Below are 12,576 nucleotides of genomic sequence, written 5' to 3'. Positions count from 1 at the left end.
TATATGTTCTTTCAAAATAGAGAATTTTTATTACCTCGTACAATAAGCATAACATTTCAATATTTTCAGAGTTGTATCATATACAATTTATTTCATTAAAATACAAACATCGCAAATTTTATTAAAAAATAAAAATAAACACTAAGTTGATCTATATTAAATACAAACTTATTTTACATAAATAAAAAATGACAAATGCAAAATTATATAATGCGTACATTAGTCTAGATTTAGTCTATATTTAACTGACAAATAAAAATAATTATTATTAAGCACTTGAGATTAGTTTTTAAATTCAATTGTTAATATTTTATTTATACAGATGTAGATTTTATATACAGCTGAACTTCCGGTCAGTTAAGCCAGTTAAAAGTTAAGAATTCCCCTCTTGGATTATTTTCCTTTTATATTTTTTATTCAACAATGTACCTGTAAAATGAAAATAACTCGTGCTTATACATATATACGATATTTTTAATTTGTATACGCATTATTTAGATACGTGTCTTAAGACTGCAGAAGAACTCAAGAATTTGATATAATGGGTTTATATTTAATTAACAATGTGTACTTCTTTAATGGAATATATTAAACATAATTAAAATAAAGAAAACTGCACTTTGTAATTTTTAATAATATATTATAAAATCTAATGCGTAAATATGTATATATGTTTGAACCATCATAAAACAGTCATTTCATATAACTATTTGCAAGATTTTGAATTTATGTTTACCATTTATTGGTTCAAATATACTTACATATAGAAATGTTGTTAAAAATATATAATTTAATATTTGTATAATTATAAAAATTTACAATATATTTAATTATATACTTCTGTTATTAACACAAAAAATACAACTTATTTTGCACCTTCTTAGCTGGTTTGCCTTTTCTATTCCTTTTTTTTTCTTTTTCACGATGCAAATCTGTGTACAAGCATGCCAACGACAACAGCAGATGCTCCAAGCAAAGTCCATAGTATTCCTTTAGCAATTTTACTTTTATCTTCTACCTTTACATCCTTTGACGGCTTATCAGATTCTTTATTTATACCCAACATTTTAGCATACAGAGACTTTTCTTTCTCATTCTGTTTTGCCATTTTTTCTTTTAAACTCGCCAATTCTAACTTTGCCGACCACAATTCTGGATTTATCTTTAGCGCTTCAAGAAAAGTTAGATAAGCCTTTCCATAGTGTCCTTGGATTTTGAATATTTTTCCTGTAAATAATACATATATATGTAGAAAAATATGTACTTTTATCATATAAAGTATGAATCAAGGATATTAAAAAAAAGTTGGTTTATTAAAAAAAACAAGACAAAATATAAAAGAAAAAACTTTAGACAAAATTTTTTACTACCTTTTCTGTACAGAGCTTTCGTATTGTTTGGTTGATACTTTAGAACTTTGTTTACATTATCTAAAGCTGAGTGGTAGGCATCAGTTTCAATTAATGCAGCTGCTAAATTGTTATACACCTTTACACAATCATCTAACAGAGCTTGCAGTTCAGTATCGCTAACCGTCTCTGTTTCTCCATTTTTATTCCAGCTTGTATCATCGTCTATGAATAGATATTGTAACGCTCTCCGATAACATAGTATCGCGTGATTAACGTCTTTTCGCATAAAAAACCAGTTTCCACGTTCGCGTTTCTTGTTGCTGTAAAGAAATAAATTACAAAACGCGATGCAAAGAAGTTAAAAAGATAAATCACGTAAAGCCTTATCTTTTAACGGCACTTGGCTGCAGAAAATAAGTGATCTTCAATTATATATGGCTCATAAACAAAACCATTACCCTATTTCTCTCCTTTGATTAATGCTTAGAGTTTCTATCTCAGGCTCCTCTTTTATTTCCTTCAATTCAACCGTGTATGTAATAGTAGCGTTAGATGGTATAGATGCTGTTCCACGTGTGCCATACGCAAATCTAGGATCGACTACAACTAGAGCAATTTCACCCAGTTCCATCAATACAATCGTTAGATCTAATCCCTGCAATTTGAATCTCATTATTATATGAGCGACATAAAGTGACAAAATTCTAATGACAGTTACAATACCTGTACCACTTCCATGTCTCCTATTTGTATCTGCTTAGCTACATATTCTTCCACCACTTTACCACTGTCAAGTACACCCATAATCCTTACTGTACATATATCGCCTCTCTGTGGCTTTACATTTTGCTCGCCCTTCTTTATAACTCTCTTCTTCAGCTGACCGTTGCCAAGTATATCTAACCACTGTTCATCCTCCAAAGGAGATTCCATTGGAAGGTCCTTGGAATTGTCACTGCAATCAGATCCCTGGATAGAAACGTCCTGTGCTTTTGTCTCTGGCGACTCCGGTGTCTCTGGCAACTCTGGTGTCTCTGACTTCTCTGGCCGCTCTGGCGCCACATTTTCATCCATCTTAAACAAAAATTTGCTTTGATTATTGTCAATGAAATAAGGCTGCAATTATTTTTCCAAAAGCGTAACGGATCTTCTAATTTTCTCGCAAAAATAAAGCAATATCTACGTCAAGGTTCTATAACGCGTAATATAATTTTATTGGACATAATTAATCGTTTTTATAACCACGAAAACCTCGCGCGATAAATTTCTATAAAGCCTCCTCGAGCTGTCTCGAAATTTTAAACGTAGAATATTTTTTCCGGACTTGGTTTAAACCGGGAAATAAATGCCGTGGAAAGAACGCACCTTGCGCACCTTGAAGAGTGCTTAGCGCAGCGATAACGAGAATGAATAAGCACAATTACGAAAGATACTTGTTAGTCTCGCGATAAAACCGTTAGGGAGACCGGCTCGCGATCACGACTTTGATCGACAAAATAAGAACTTCACTATATTCTTCCGTTCTCTTTTTTTTTATTTACCTTGTCGGTGTCCAACGTGGTCATTATTTAGAACTTTTAGAAGAGCCAAACTCCGGGAAGAAACAACTTCTCGCGCTAATGCTGTTGAAAGCTTGAAAGATGCCACGACAATGTGACATGTGACACCAGACGACGCAGATCGCAGGATCGCAATGATCGCATGTGCATGTGGCATGTGGCATGTGCGTGCCTTGCCTGCGTGGCTGCGTGCGCTCAAAAGCAAAATAATTTATACCGGATCGATAGTCGAATCGTTTGAATTATCTCGTGGGTTCCCGAGGATTTCGTAAATAGAAAAATTGTTACGTAAAGTCTTGTCCAAACAATATTGTTTAAAAAAAAAAGAAACTCGTGGACGATGCGCGAAATCAGCTAGTCATGTCTCTGAAGGATATGATATATGAGTGCAGACGTGTCGTTTTTTTTTTATATAATTAATCGTTTTTATATCATTTTTTCATTAAGAATACAAATAAATATATATAATGGCAATATAGTGATGATATCGATATTTCTTCAAAGTTTTATTCATGCGAGGGACCGAGAAAGTCCGTCGTGCTTGTAAAGAATTGTTTATAGCGTTAATTATTATCTACTTATTGGAGTGCAATTGAAATAGTAGATTTGTCCAAGATGGAATAAATATGACATATATAATACGTTTATTAAACGTCAATTTCTAATGTAGTAGATTCTAATGTAGATTAACTTTAATCCTAGTTTAACTTACTTATTATTCTTTTCTAATTCTTAAAACTAGAAAAAGATAACAATTAAATCAACTAAATCGAGATTAAAGTTAATCTACATTGGGGTAAAAATGGACAAGGGCCAGTTTCACCAACGTTGATTAACCTAATAAGATTAAACTCACTCTTTATCTTTTTCTAATTGTCCTTTAGAAAGAGACGAAAAGTGAGTTTAATCAAAAGTTATTAGGTTACAATTAATCGGAGATGGTGAAACTGGCCCTAATTTAGCTCGGTTTCTACGCGTGTATGTATATATTCACGCGGATAATTGGAGAATTCATACGTGTGATGTTCCAATGGGAACGCGCGTGTCTTCTAGGGATTCTTTCATTTCTTTCATTAGGGAACTTTTATTTCTCAAATTATTTTGAGAAACAAAGTGAAAGAATTACAAAAATGGACAGATTTATTAGTTTTCGACAAATAAAATCGTAGATACTCTAGTAAATTTTTTCACTTTTGTAATTTTCACTTCGTATCAAAAGATATACACAATCGACCCCACATGTGGCCAATAAGCATGTTTGAAAGAATTGCGATGACGGCACGACGATCTTCCTCAACTCCATGCCCCACGGTTCGCGGTGAGCGGTGATCGACGAGGTCCGCCATTTGCAATCGTTCGCTGCGTTCATTTGGGTTTCGTTTCGTTTGCTCCGATCTTTCCCGTCGGTTTCTCTCCACATTACGCTTAGCGTCGTCGCTTTGGTAAGGAAATTCGATACTTCTCCGTAACGCACATGCTAGTATCTCGCTACATCAGAGCACATCAGAGCTCGTTTGTCGACTACGTCACCGAATTATATCGCGGAAGTTCGGCTCGCGATTGCGAGTTTCGGTGATGGACAAGCGTTTGTCATCCGCCACGTCTGGCCACGTCGTTTCGCGGAGCTTTCGATACAAAACAGTATAATAGTATTACGTGTGCTTCACCTGTTGTTACGTTTTTCACGTTACTTGCTCCACATTGCAAGATTTCTCTACTGCAATGCTGAATGTTTAATTAGACGAGCTTCGTTTAATCGTTCGTTTTTTCACACACGCATACACACACACACACACACACACACACACACACATCCATACTCATACATACACGCACCGGTGTGTGTATTATTTTATTATCATTGCTCTTGAGAACAAGATTTTAGACTCCTAACTTCTGTTAATGCAATTTTGTGTTATATATAAACAAGATGTGCTTGCAAAGTATATTTATCTAGAATTCAAGATATGTTGAGCTCTAATATCTCGTAGATTTTTAAAATAATTATTTGAAAAAAATGGGAAAGAAAAAAAAAAGAGAATATCTGAACACAAAGAATTTAAATTTTTCAAAAACCATTGCGGAACGTTCCACATAAATTAGCTTCCTAGTGAGGTGATATCCAAGATTAATTGTTTCCAAATGTTTGTCCAGCATTGGAAGCACAATGTCATTTAATCGTGGAGTGAAGAGGGATTCCTTCGGGAATCGAGGAAATTTCAATCGCGGTAATACCGGAGGCGGTGGTGGTAACAGAGTTGGCAATAACAGCGGCATGGGAAGTAACATGGGTGGCGGAATGAGCGGGAGCGGCGGCATGGGTGGAATGAATCCTTGGGAGAGTGGCATGATGCCTGGCAGAGGCATTCTGCCTACGCCCAACAACAATCTCTCCCTGGCATCGCCGCAGGCACAGCTAGCGATCGCCAGCAACCTCCTTACAAATCTACTTCGCAGTCAGCAAGAGTCGCAGCCGCAGGTACGAGGATCGCTTGACGATTCCGCTTGATAATTTTGTTTTCATGCCCCGGACTCGATTTTTAATCCCATCATTTTGATGCAGGTGCCGTCTCTGATGAGTCTGGGAAATAATTATTCTGGACCAGGACCGAATTATCCTAATCAACAGAACTATTCCTCCGGACGATTTAACGATCGTGTGGCGCGGCATCCCATGAAGAACCAACGTCCTCAGCCATACAATAAGGTAAGCGATTTCGATGGAATACGCGATGCTTTTTTTTTCTCAAAGGTAATCTTTAAGCCAAGGTAATCTTTAAGGCAATTCTTTTAACACTTGCTTACGATCTTCTTCTGTATCGTAAACAGGAGTTATAAAATGACAATCTGTAGTCCACGCTTCCTCGCATGGACACAAACGGTCTTTAATTATTCGGAACGTTATAAATTCCCCTTCTTGAGCCGATCGATTAAATAGGATGTTATCGCTCACTCGATTAGACACGGCCAACGAAATCACTAAGATATAAATAATTCTTGTTGATGGATCAACATTGCCTGTGTGTGTGTGAAACGGCTTCTAGATATCGTCCATAAAAATATTTCATTAAAAGAGCACTGTTGAAACACGTGTGTTGATTTCAGAATGTAAATCTCAATTTACTACTGGAAGTTCACTGAAGGTTTTTGCAGGACCGAATTTGAACATTGTCTCACATTACAATCTGTGTAACCAGAGTCTTCTGTCCGCTAATGTGATACACTAAAATCAACGTGGTTGCACTTTATTCAAAACTACTACCACTTATATACACGAGTTGCATATTTCACTTGATTTAACTTCTTCTTCACGTTCATTAGCGTTCGCCGAGTTTTTTACTCAAATATTTTTAGTGGCAAAAATAATTATATCTACTTTTTATAATTATGATCGTATCTTATGATCGTTGCGATCGTGCCTGTATATACACGATGCGATTTTCAAATGCACTCTACAGTTTTCTCCCTTTCCTTCCATACTTTGTGTGGAAATGGAAGAAAGAGCTTCGGTATCTCACCGACTCCGTCCTGCTTCCATTTATCAACTGTAGAACTGTTCTCTCCCTCAAATCCCAAAGTGGTTTCTAGAACCAGTGTCTCGATTTGAGAAGAATCACAGTTACATCAGATACTTCTCATGATGCTTTTGGTCGTTTGACCTCTACTACTTAACTAGATGGGCAATCGAGCCCGAGATGGCCCCGCTGGGCGACGTGGCCCATCCGCACAACAATCTCGTGCACCCCAGTCTGGCAGTCAACGTATGAACGGAAACCAAATACAACATCGCAACGATAAATCTTCTAAACCAATTCCTGCCTCTAAACAAAATCAGACTGCCAAAAAGGAACAGCAGGATGTTAAGACCTCTGATAGCGAAAAAGCAGAACCGCCTGTTCCGAAAAGGTAAGCTCCCGATTACCTGTGATTGGTATAGTTTCTTCAAATTTCAGTAAGTCTCAGTCTCTCCGAACTATTTGCCTAAGTACATGTATACATATACATATATTTTATATATGTTTCTTAACATTAGCTAATATATGTTTTGTTGTACCAGTCTCAGAAATTTCTATATATCTCTTATCTGTATCTCTTTCTTTTTATATGTTTATCCTATACTGTCAATGCGATTCAACTTATATTTCACAAATATTGGCCAGAGTGCTAAAATTTTGCTGTTGCTTTTCGTAATTTCTTCTCCCTGTACATTCACCAAAACGCATTTTGACGTATGGTGTTCCAATCGGCGATAATATATTATCCTACACTCAAGTGTAAGATGTATGAGTTACATCTTCCTATACACTTCTATATAAATATTGATACAATTTTTTGATTCACAAACGAAATTTTGTATGAATTGACATGAATACTATGACTTGCCAAGCTACATAGTTAAATTTATAATTGGAAGTTAAAATTTCATAGCAAGTTTAACGTGCTCAACTGTTCAAATCGATTACGAAACTTTCCTTGGAACATGAGTTTTATCTTAGATTAAGATTATTTGTGATGAACAGCAATGACGTAGACGAGTCCGAGGATAAGAAGCGCGATTGGAAGGATGAGAAAAACACGGAAGAAGCAAAAGTTGAGAAAACAGAAGATGAAAAAATGGAAGATAGCGAGAAAAAGGTAGAGAAGTCCGCAGCGGAAGATTCTCCATCGAAGGAAGCGAAAGATGCGTCTGAGAAAACCGATAAAGAAAACACAAAAGTGACTGGCAAGAAATCGGAAGTTAGACACGCTGAAAGTCGTTACGCCGAAGTTCCGATGAACCATATGTTTTGTCACATTTGCAATAAGCATATGTGGGATGGATTTGTAAGCATTTCATCATTGATGAAATTAATAAATCTACATACTCGCCGAGCAGTATCTAACTTTTTATATTTTTTTACAGTCCTTCGAAAATCACCTACGTGGACGAGCGCATCAATGATGGAAAAGTTGGACAAGTCGTACAAATTGAAGGTCGATCTGATGATGAGACACGAGCTGCAAGTTGCCGAGAAGCAGCGTGAACTTAGCTTGAACAACTCGAAACGACGCGGAAAGAAAGTAAGAATCATGTCTTCTAGAAAAGAGTTGGACGCACATACAGATTTGATATAGTAATAGTATTTGTATGTATTTATGATCTTTTGATTGCAGGTGTCTGTAGATTTCAACGTGAGAGAATATTGTACGATGTGCGATCTAAATTTTTACAACCTTGTCTACGCATAGAAAGAGCGAAAAGCATCAACAATTGAAAAACTTTTTGCATCCTCGCTGCTTCCCTTGTCTAAAAGAATTCCCGTCTTGCATAGAATACGACGAGCACTGCGTTTATAACACATGAAGAATGCCGTTCAGTGCGAGGAACAACGGAAAAATAAAAAGAAAGGTAATGAAGAATGAAAGAAAATGTTTGTTTTCGAATTAATTTCGAAGAGATTTTTAAATTCATAAATTGTTTTTGTAGACAAACTGGCAAAGGGAGAAGCTGAGGTTCGCACCGCGGAAGACGAGGAGAAAGATGTTTGCCATGACGCGAAGAACGAAAAAGAGGAGGATTCAGAAGAACAAGAATACATCACGGATATTATAGAAAATATAACTGAGAAGAAATTCAAAATACCGTCTTACAAATATTGCCGTCAAAATCAGATCTTTATTGGTATGGATTATTTAAGAAAAGTTATAAGTTTAATTTATGTAAAATTAATTTATATGGAAAAAAAAAATTGCACGTTCTTTTTGTACATGCATGCTATTTTTCTAAGAAATTTATATTTATTTAGGTAAATCTATGGTCAAAGAGGTCCAAGGGTTTTACTGCGAGCGTTGCCGAAGGTTTATGCTCTTGGCTGAAGATATGAATGCTCATTTACGCAGCATTACGCACTACCGGAACTTCGTAGCGGAGATAAAATCGTTAACATCAAGTGCGCCAGCTGCAGAATCGAAAGAAACTGAACAAGCTGAGGTAAGCGATTAAAAAAATCGCTTGTAAAGAAAGCTTATTTTCAAAATCTTGGCATCTATCAAAATTCTTGTATTGCGTTTATAGAATGAGAAAAATGTCGAAGGTAAAGACGAATCTGATGTACATTGGAAACGTCGTAAGATCAGTCATGAAATCAGTGATGAAAATGAAGATAATGATAAGCCGCAAGAGCAAGAGAATAGTGCTGATAATGCAAATGTGGCACCGAAGAGATCGGATGGAGAGGAGAAGTATGATCCATTGGAAGCCGATGCCGCCGAATCGGAGGAGGAGGAAAATCGCGAGGCGGAGGAAAATGCGAAGGAAAATGACAAGGAAACTATCGCTAACACACAAGGAAACGCCACTAACACAAAAGATGCAAAAACACCAGTCGACGAAATGTGGACGGATATAGACAATGACAACGATACTGAGATGGGTAATCTGGTCGACGAGGCGGAAGAAAAAGAACATGTGGAACCGGAAAAGCCTTTGCCGAAGATAGAACGAAATCGCAGCCCTCAAGTGAAGCAGTCTAGAGGTCGCGGATTCGTGCGCGGTCGCGGTGGTCCGCGTGCCAGGAGGTCACGGCGATAAGGTAACACCGCGATTTACGAAAATATGAAAGTAAACGCGAGAAAAAAGTACGTCGATGTAAGGGAAATTCAATTGCGTGTTTCATATTCAGATAAATTTTAATGATAATGGATAGAACACATTTTTATCATTGAAGCGTGTAATATTAATGTTATTTATTAATATTGCACACTATATTAGCGTTAACATTACATGTGAACATATATGATAGTAAGTTCTTAATTAAAAGTTCTCAACTATGAACGACCTATTTCATTAGCACCATGTATCAGAAGAGGGTATGTATGCGCGAGGGATTTAAATTTTTTGTATAAATGATGGTCTTTTAGTTACAAGCATGATAATTTTTCTCTCATACTTTGTAATTGTTGACGCTATACAGGGTGGTTCTGAAATAGTTGGTCAAAATCAGGGATTGGATTCGGCTCGTCATAAAGATGAAAAAAGTTCCCATAAATGTTAGTTCAAAAACGCATCCGAGATCGCATTATCGGCAGCTGCGAAATTATAAGAAATACGCCAGGAATCTTTGAGTGTGTTAGACAGTCAACGGTTAGACGGATGGAAGCGTGTGTTTTACGTTAACGGTGGACATTTCCAACAACTTCTGTAAATAAAAATAATCCCTGATTTTGACCGACGATTTCAGGACCACTCTGTATATGTAAGCGATGAAAATTATTCGATATTGCATGTAATTGCGAATATAATTAGAAGAAATTAATCATGCATAATATTGTATACGATATCAAGAAGCAGGATGTTTTAAATGTGAACAAGGTGAACAGATGTCTCCGTCGAAATCTAAGCACACATCTAACATGATGATATACGCAATCGAAATACATAATGTCAAATTTATATTATATTAAAATAGATAACTGTGCTTTGTTCTCCATAACAATATTCTTATATATCATGTATCGATATTAATGATAAAAGGCTACAAGAGAGTTTGCGACCTCATTATGTTCCTAAACAAAGATAAACGAGTTCTGTTTATTTTTTAACATTCGAATTCTTCTTTTATAAGATTACTGGGTTCATAAATGTTACATTTTTCAATGTAATATTTATACATTGAAAGAAATGCTGAAAGTGGTGGTGTTATAGCTTTACAATTTTGTATTTTGCTTTAATCGTATGTATGAGTGTCTCGATCATTTTCATAATAAAAAAAAAATGTTTCTATATATAAGGACAGATCACGATTGATCTGTGCACTCTCATTGTATAAGGATAGGACATTTTAACGAAAGAAGGATTTTTTTGGTATCTATTTTAAAAATATGTTCTAAAGAAATGTGAACAAAAATTAAAACACAATATTATATATCGTGGTTTACAATACTGTTCTGTTACAAAGGATGTGGAAGCGATAATTGGAATGTTAGACGATATGAACACATATGACAGTAGAAGATAAGGCGTAATCACATACATGTACTGTATATGTAATATTCATATTAAATGGAATAGTTTATTAAGAATTCAATAGAAACGATCATGTATATTAATGCGATATATTTCCTAATTTTATTAATCCTTAGAAAGATGAGTCGACAGAAATTCATCTACAGAGTCTGTATCCCACTTGTGTATGTCGAGTACATCTTCAACTTTATTTTCCGCGTCGTACAACTTGATGATCGGATCTAAACCTCTTACATACTTTATGCTGAGGTTCTTATATTTTTTCGGTCGGTCGCTTTTGATGAATGCTAAAAAGAAGCGTATTAATCATGAACTTGTGCCAAATTTTACGTTGCAACATTGCACACCAATCAGTTCTCGAGTTTTATATCAAAAGTATTTGATCGTACCTTGTATTTGCGGATATTGCCCGAATTTGCACGTGCACACTTCGAGGACAGCCTTAGGATAGCGTTTCGATCCAGACAAATCGTAATCGTTGTCCTTTAGGCAACATTCCTTACATGTAGCACTGGAAATTAGAACACAGAGATTTATACATACGGATACACTCGGGAGACTCCTAATAAAGTATTCGATGGGGCGGTGGATTTTTACTTACTAAATCTTTTCTAGATCAGACTTGGCAAAATGTTCACAAGTCGAGCAGAGCACGTTGGCTTTATTGAATCCTAGCATCTTGCAATCGTCCGCTGAAAACTCTGCGACGGCAATGTCCATCTGTGAAATTAATCGTTGACGTTAGATATTATGCCGACAGATATTATAGTGATTCATTCTTTAGATGCATTTGCGTAACTGCGTTGCTTTTAAATGCGTTAAGAAAAACGCAGGATATTTTGAAGAAAAGGAATTTGGGTATATGACAGTATATGAACAGTTTATTATGTGCAAAGTAATATTTTCTGTCTTACTTACCGCAACAATGAACAGGAATAAAACCGTATGTAAATGATTCATTCTGTCGCCTCGTGTACCTAACTTTTTTTTAGCAGCAATAGCTTTTTTAGCAGCAATGAGCACCAATATTTTATACAATTTTTGTCCTCAAGGGAGTCTAGGGGGAGAGATCTGGAGAGATCTTATTAAATGTTCCTCGCTTTTAACTACCTATTTGGAAGATAAAACACGTTTTAACAACTTCACAGTCAGTTTAATGTTCGCAAATTGTAAAATTTAAATATTTTCCTTAATGGCAAGTTAATATTATCGAAATCCTGCGATAATAATACCGAAAGAGTGTGAGATTCTCAGACTTTCACACTTTTCACAGAACTTAACATTGTAAGATGTTGTAAGAATCTTACAAAAATTTATTGCTATCTTCATTCAGAAAGATGTGATTTTTTCTTTTTGCATTTTTAAGCGAGCACTAGGATAACGCGAATGTTCGTCGTTTGTTGGAAATATTCGCTTGTAGGTATTGTACGTGTGTTTTTAATGTATCCAGGTAAATATAACCTGAAACTGAAAGATCGTTGTGGACACCGATTCGGACCAATTCGGAGTTTGCAGCGAAGCGCTTGCGCGATACGCCAACAGAGAACGCTGCCGACACTGCCGACGGAAAAAAGAATTAGAAAATATAACAAAAAATAATTTTTGCAAGAAGTTTTTCAAGTTCAAGTTGCGTTCCGTTTAGTCGCGTACTTAGGACGAA

General features: G+C 35.9%; 3 protein-coding genes across 4 annotated transcripts; 1 reads left to right on the top strand and 2 right to left on the bottom strand.

Annotated features, from left to right (window-relative positions):
- Positions 1–6: 6 nt before the first annotated feature.
- Positions 7–3,092, bottom strand: LOC143894626 (peptidyl-prolyl cis-trans isomerase FKBP8). Of its 2 annotated transcripts, none has more exons than XM_077401060.1 (6): positions 2,894–3,092; positions 2,076–2,426; positions 1,811–2,007; positions 1,371–1,672; positions 877–1,227; positions 7–429 (listed from the first exon to the last, which is right to left on the bottom strand). In XM_077401060.1, exons 1-5 carry the CDS (start codon positions 2,915–2,917, stop codon positions 920–922), a joined length of 1,182 nt encoding a protein of 393 aa, XP_077257186.1. In that variant the 5' UTR covers positions 2,918–3,092; the 3' UTR covers positions 7–429; positions 877–919. The 2 variants fall into 2 exon arrangements, with proteins under 2 accessions (XP_077257186.1, XP_077257187.1); XM_077401061.1 differs by lacking the exon at positions 2,894–3,092 and adding an exon at positions 2,718–2,858.
- Positions 3,093–4,197: 1,105 nt separating this feature from the next.
- On the top strand, positions 4,198–10,972 carry Pep (Protein on ecdysone puffs). Its single transcript, XM_077401054.1, is given in 13 exon segments — positions 4,198–4,353; positions 5,066–5,390; positions 5,475–5,618; positions 6,588–6,817; positions 7,432–7,735; positions 7,815–7,845; positions 7,848–7,972; positions 8,066–8,121; positions 8,123–8,244; positions 8,247–8,300; positions 8,379–8,573; positions 8,698–8,882; positions 8,967–10,972. Coding segments are annotated over 12 exon segments (2,274 nt in total). The 5' UTR covers positions 4,198–4,353; positions 5,066–5,078; the 3' UTR covers positions 9,483–10,972.
- A 21-nt stretch (positions 10,973–10,993) lies between these two features.
- On the bottom strand, positions 10,994–12,371 carry LOC143894628 (selenoprotein F). The gene is made up of 5 exons (XM_077401065.1): positions 12,224–12,371; positions 11,835–12,026; positions 11,518–11,636; positions 11,306–11,427; positions 10,994–11,203 (listed from the first exon to the last, which is right to left on the bottom strand). The coding sequence occupies exons 2-5, from the start codon at positions 11,874–11,876 to the stop codon at positions 11,022–11,024; spliced, it is 465 nt and encodes a 154-aa protein (XP_077257191.1). The 5' UTR covers positions 11,877–12,026; positions 12,224–12,371; the 3' UTR covers positions 10,994–11,021.
- Between the last annotated feature and the right edge of the window lie 205 nt (positions 12,372–12,576).

The sequence above is a fragment of the Temnothorax americanus genome, unplaced genomic scaffold (genome assembly GCF_048541705.1).
Source record: "Temnothorax americanus isolate GAGA-0224 unplaced genomic scaffold, ASM4854170v1 Scaffold14, whole genome shotgun sequence".
In the NCBI taxonomy this organism is placed as follows: Eukaryota; Metazoa; Arthropoda; class Insecta; order Hymenoptera; family Formicidae; genus Temnothorax; species Temnothorax americanus.
The sequence above is the reverse complement of the archived record's forward strand: the minus strand, read 5'-3'. Positions and strand labels throughout refer to the sequence as shown.

Excerpts from the sequence above, each read along its gene's own strand:
- LOC143894628 (XM_077401065.1), bottom strand. The coding sequence starts at position 11,876 with ATGAATCATTTACATACGGTTTTATTCCTGTTCATTGTTGCG. Across the intron at positions 11,637-11,834 it reads TATTCCTGTTCATTGTTGCG|ATGGACATTGCCGTCGCAGA; the intron begins GTAAGTAAGACA and ends TTAATTTCACAG. Across the intron at positions 11,204-11,305 it reads GCAATATCCGCAAATACAAG|CATTCATCAAAAGCGACCGA; the intron begins GTACGATCAAAT and ends GCTTCTTTTTAG.
- LOC143894626 (XM_077401060.1), bottom strand. The coding sequence starts at position 2,917 with ATGACCACGTTGGACACCGACAAG. Across the intron at positions 2,008-2,075 it reads GAGACATGGAAGTGGTACAG|GGATTAGATCTAACGATTGT; the intron begins GTATTGTAACTG and ends TTCAAATTGCAG. Across the intron at positions 1,673-1,810 it reads AATCAAAGGAGAGAAATAGG|CAACAAGAAACGCGAACGTG; the intron begins GTAATGGTTTTG and ends ATTTCTTTACAG.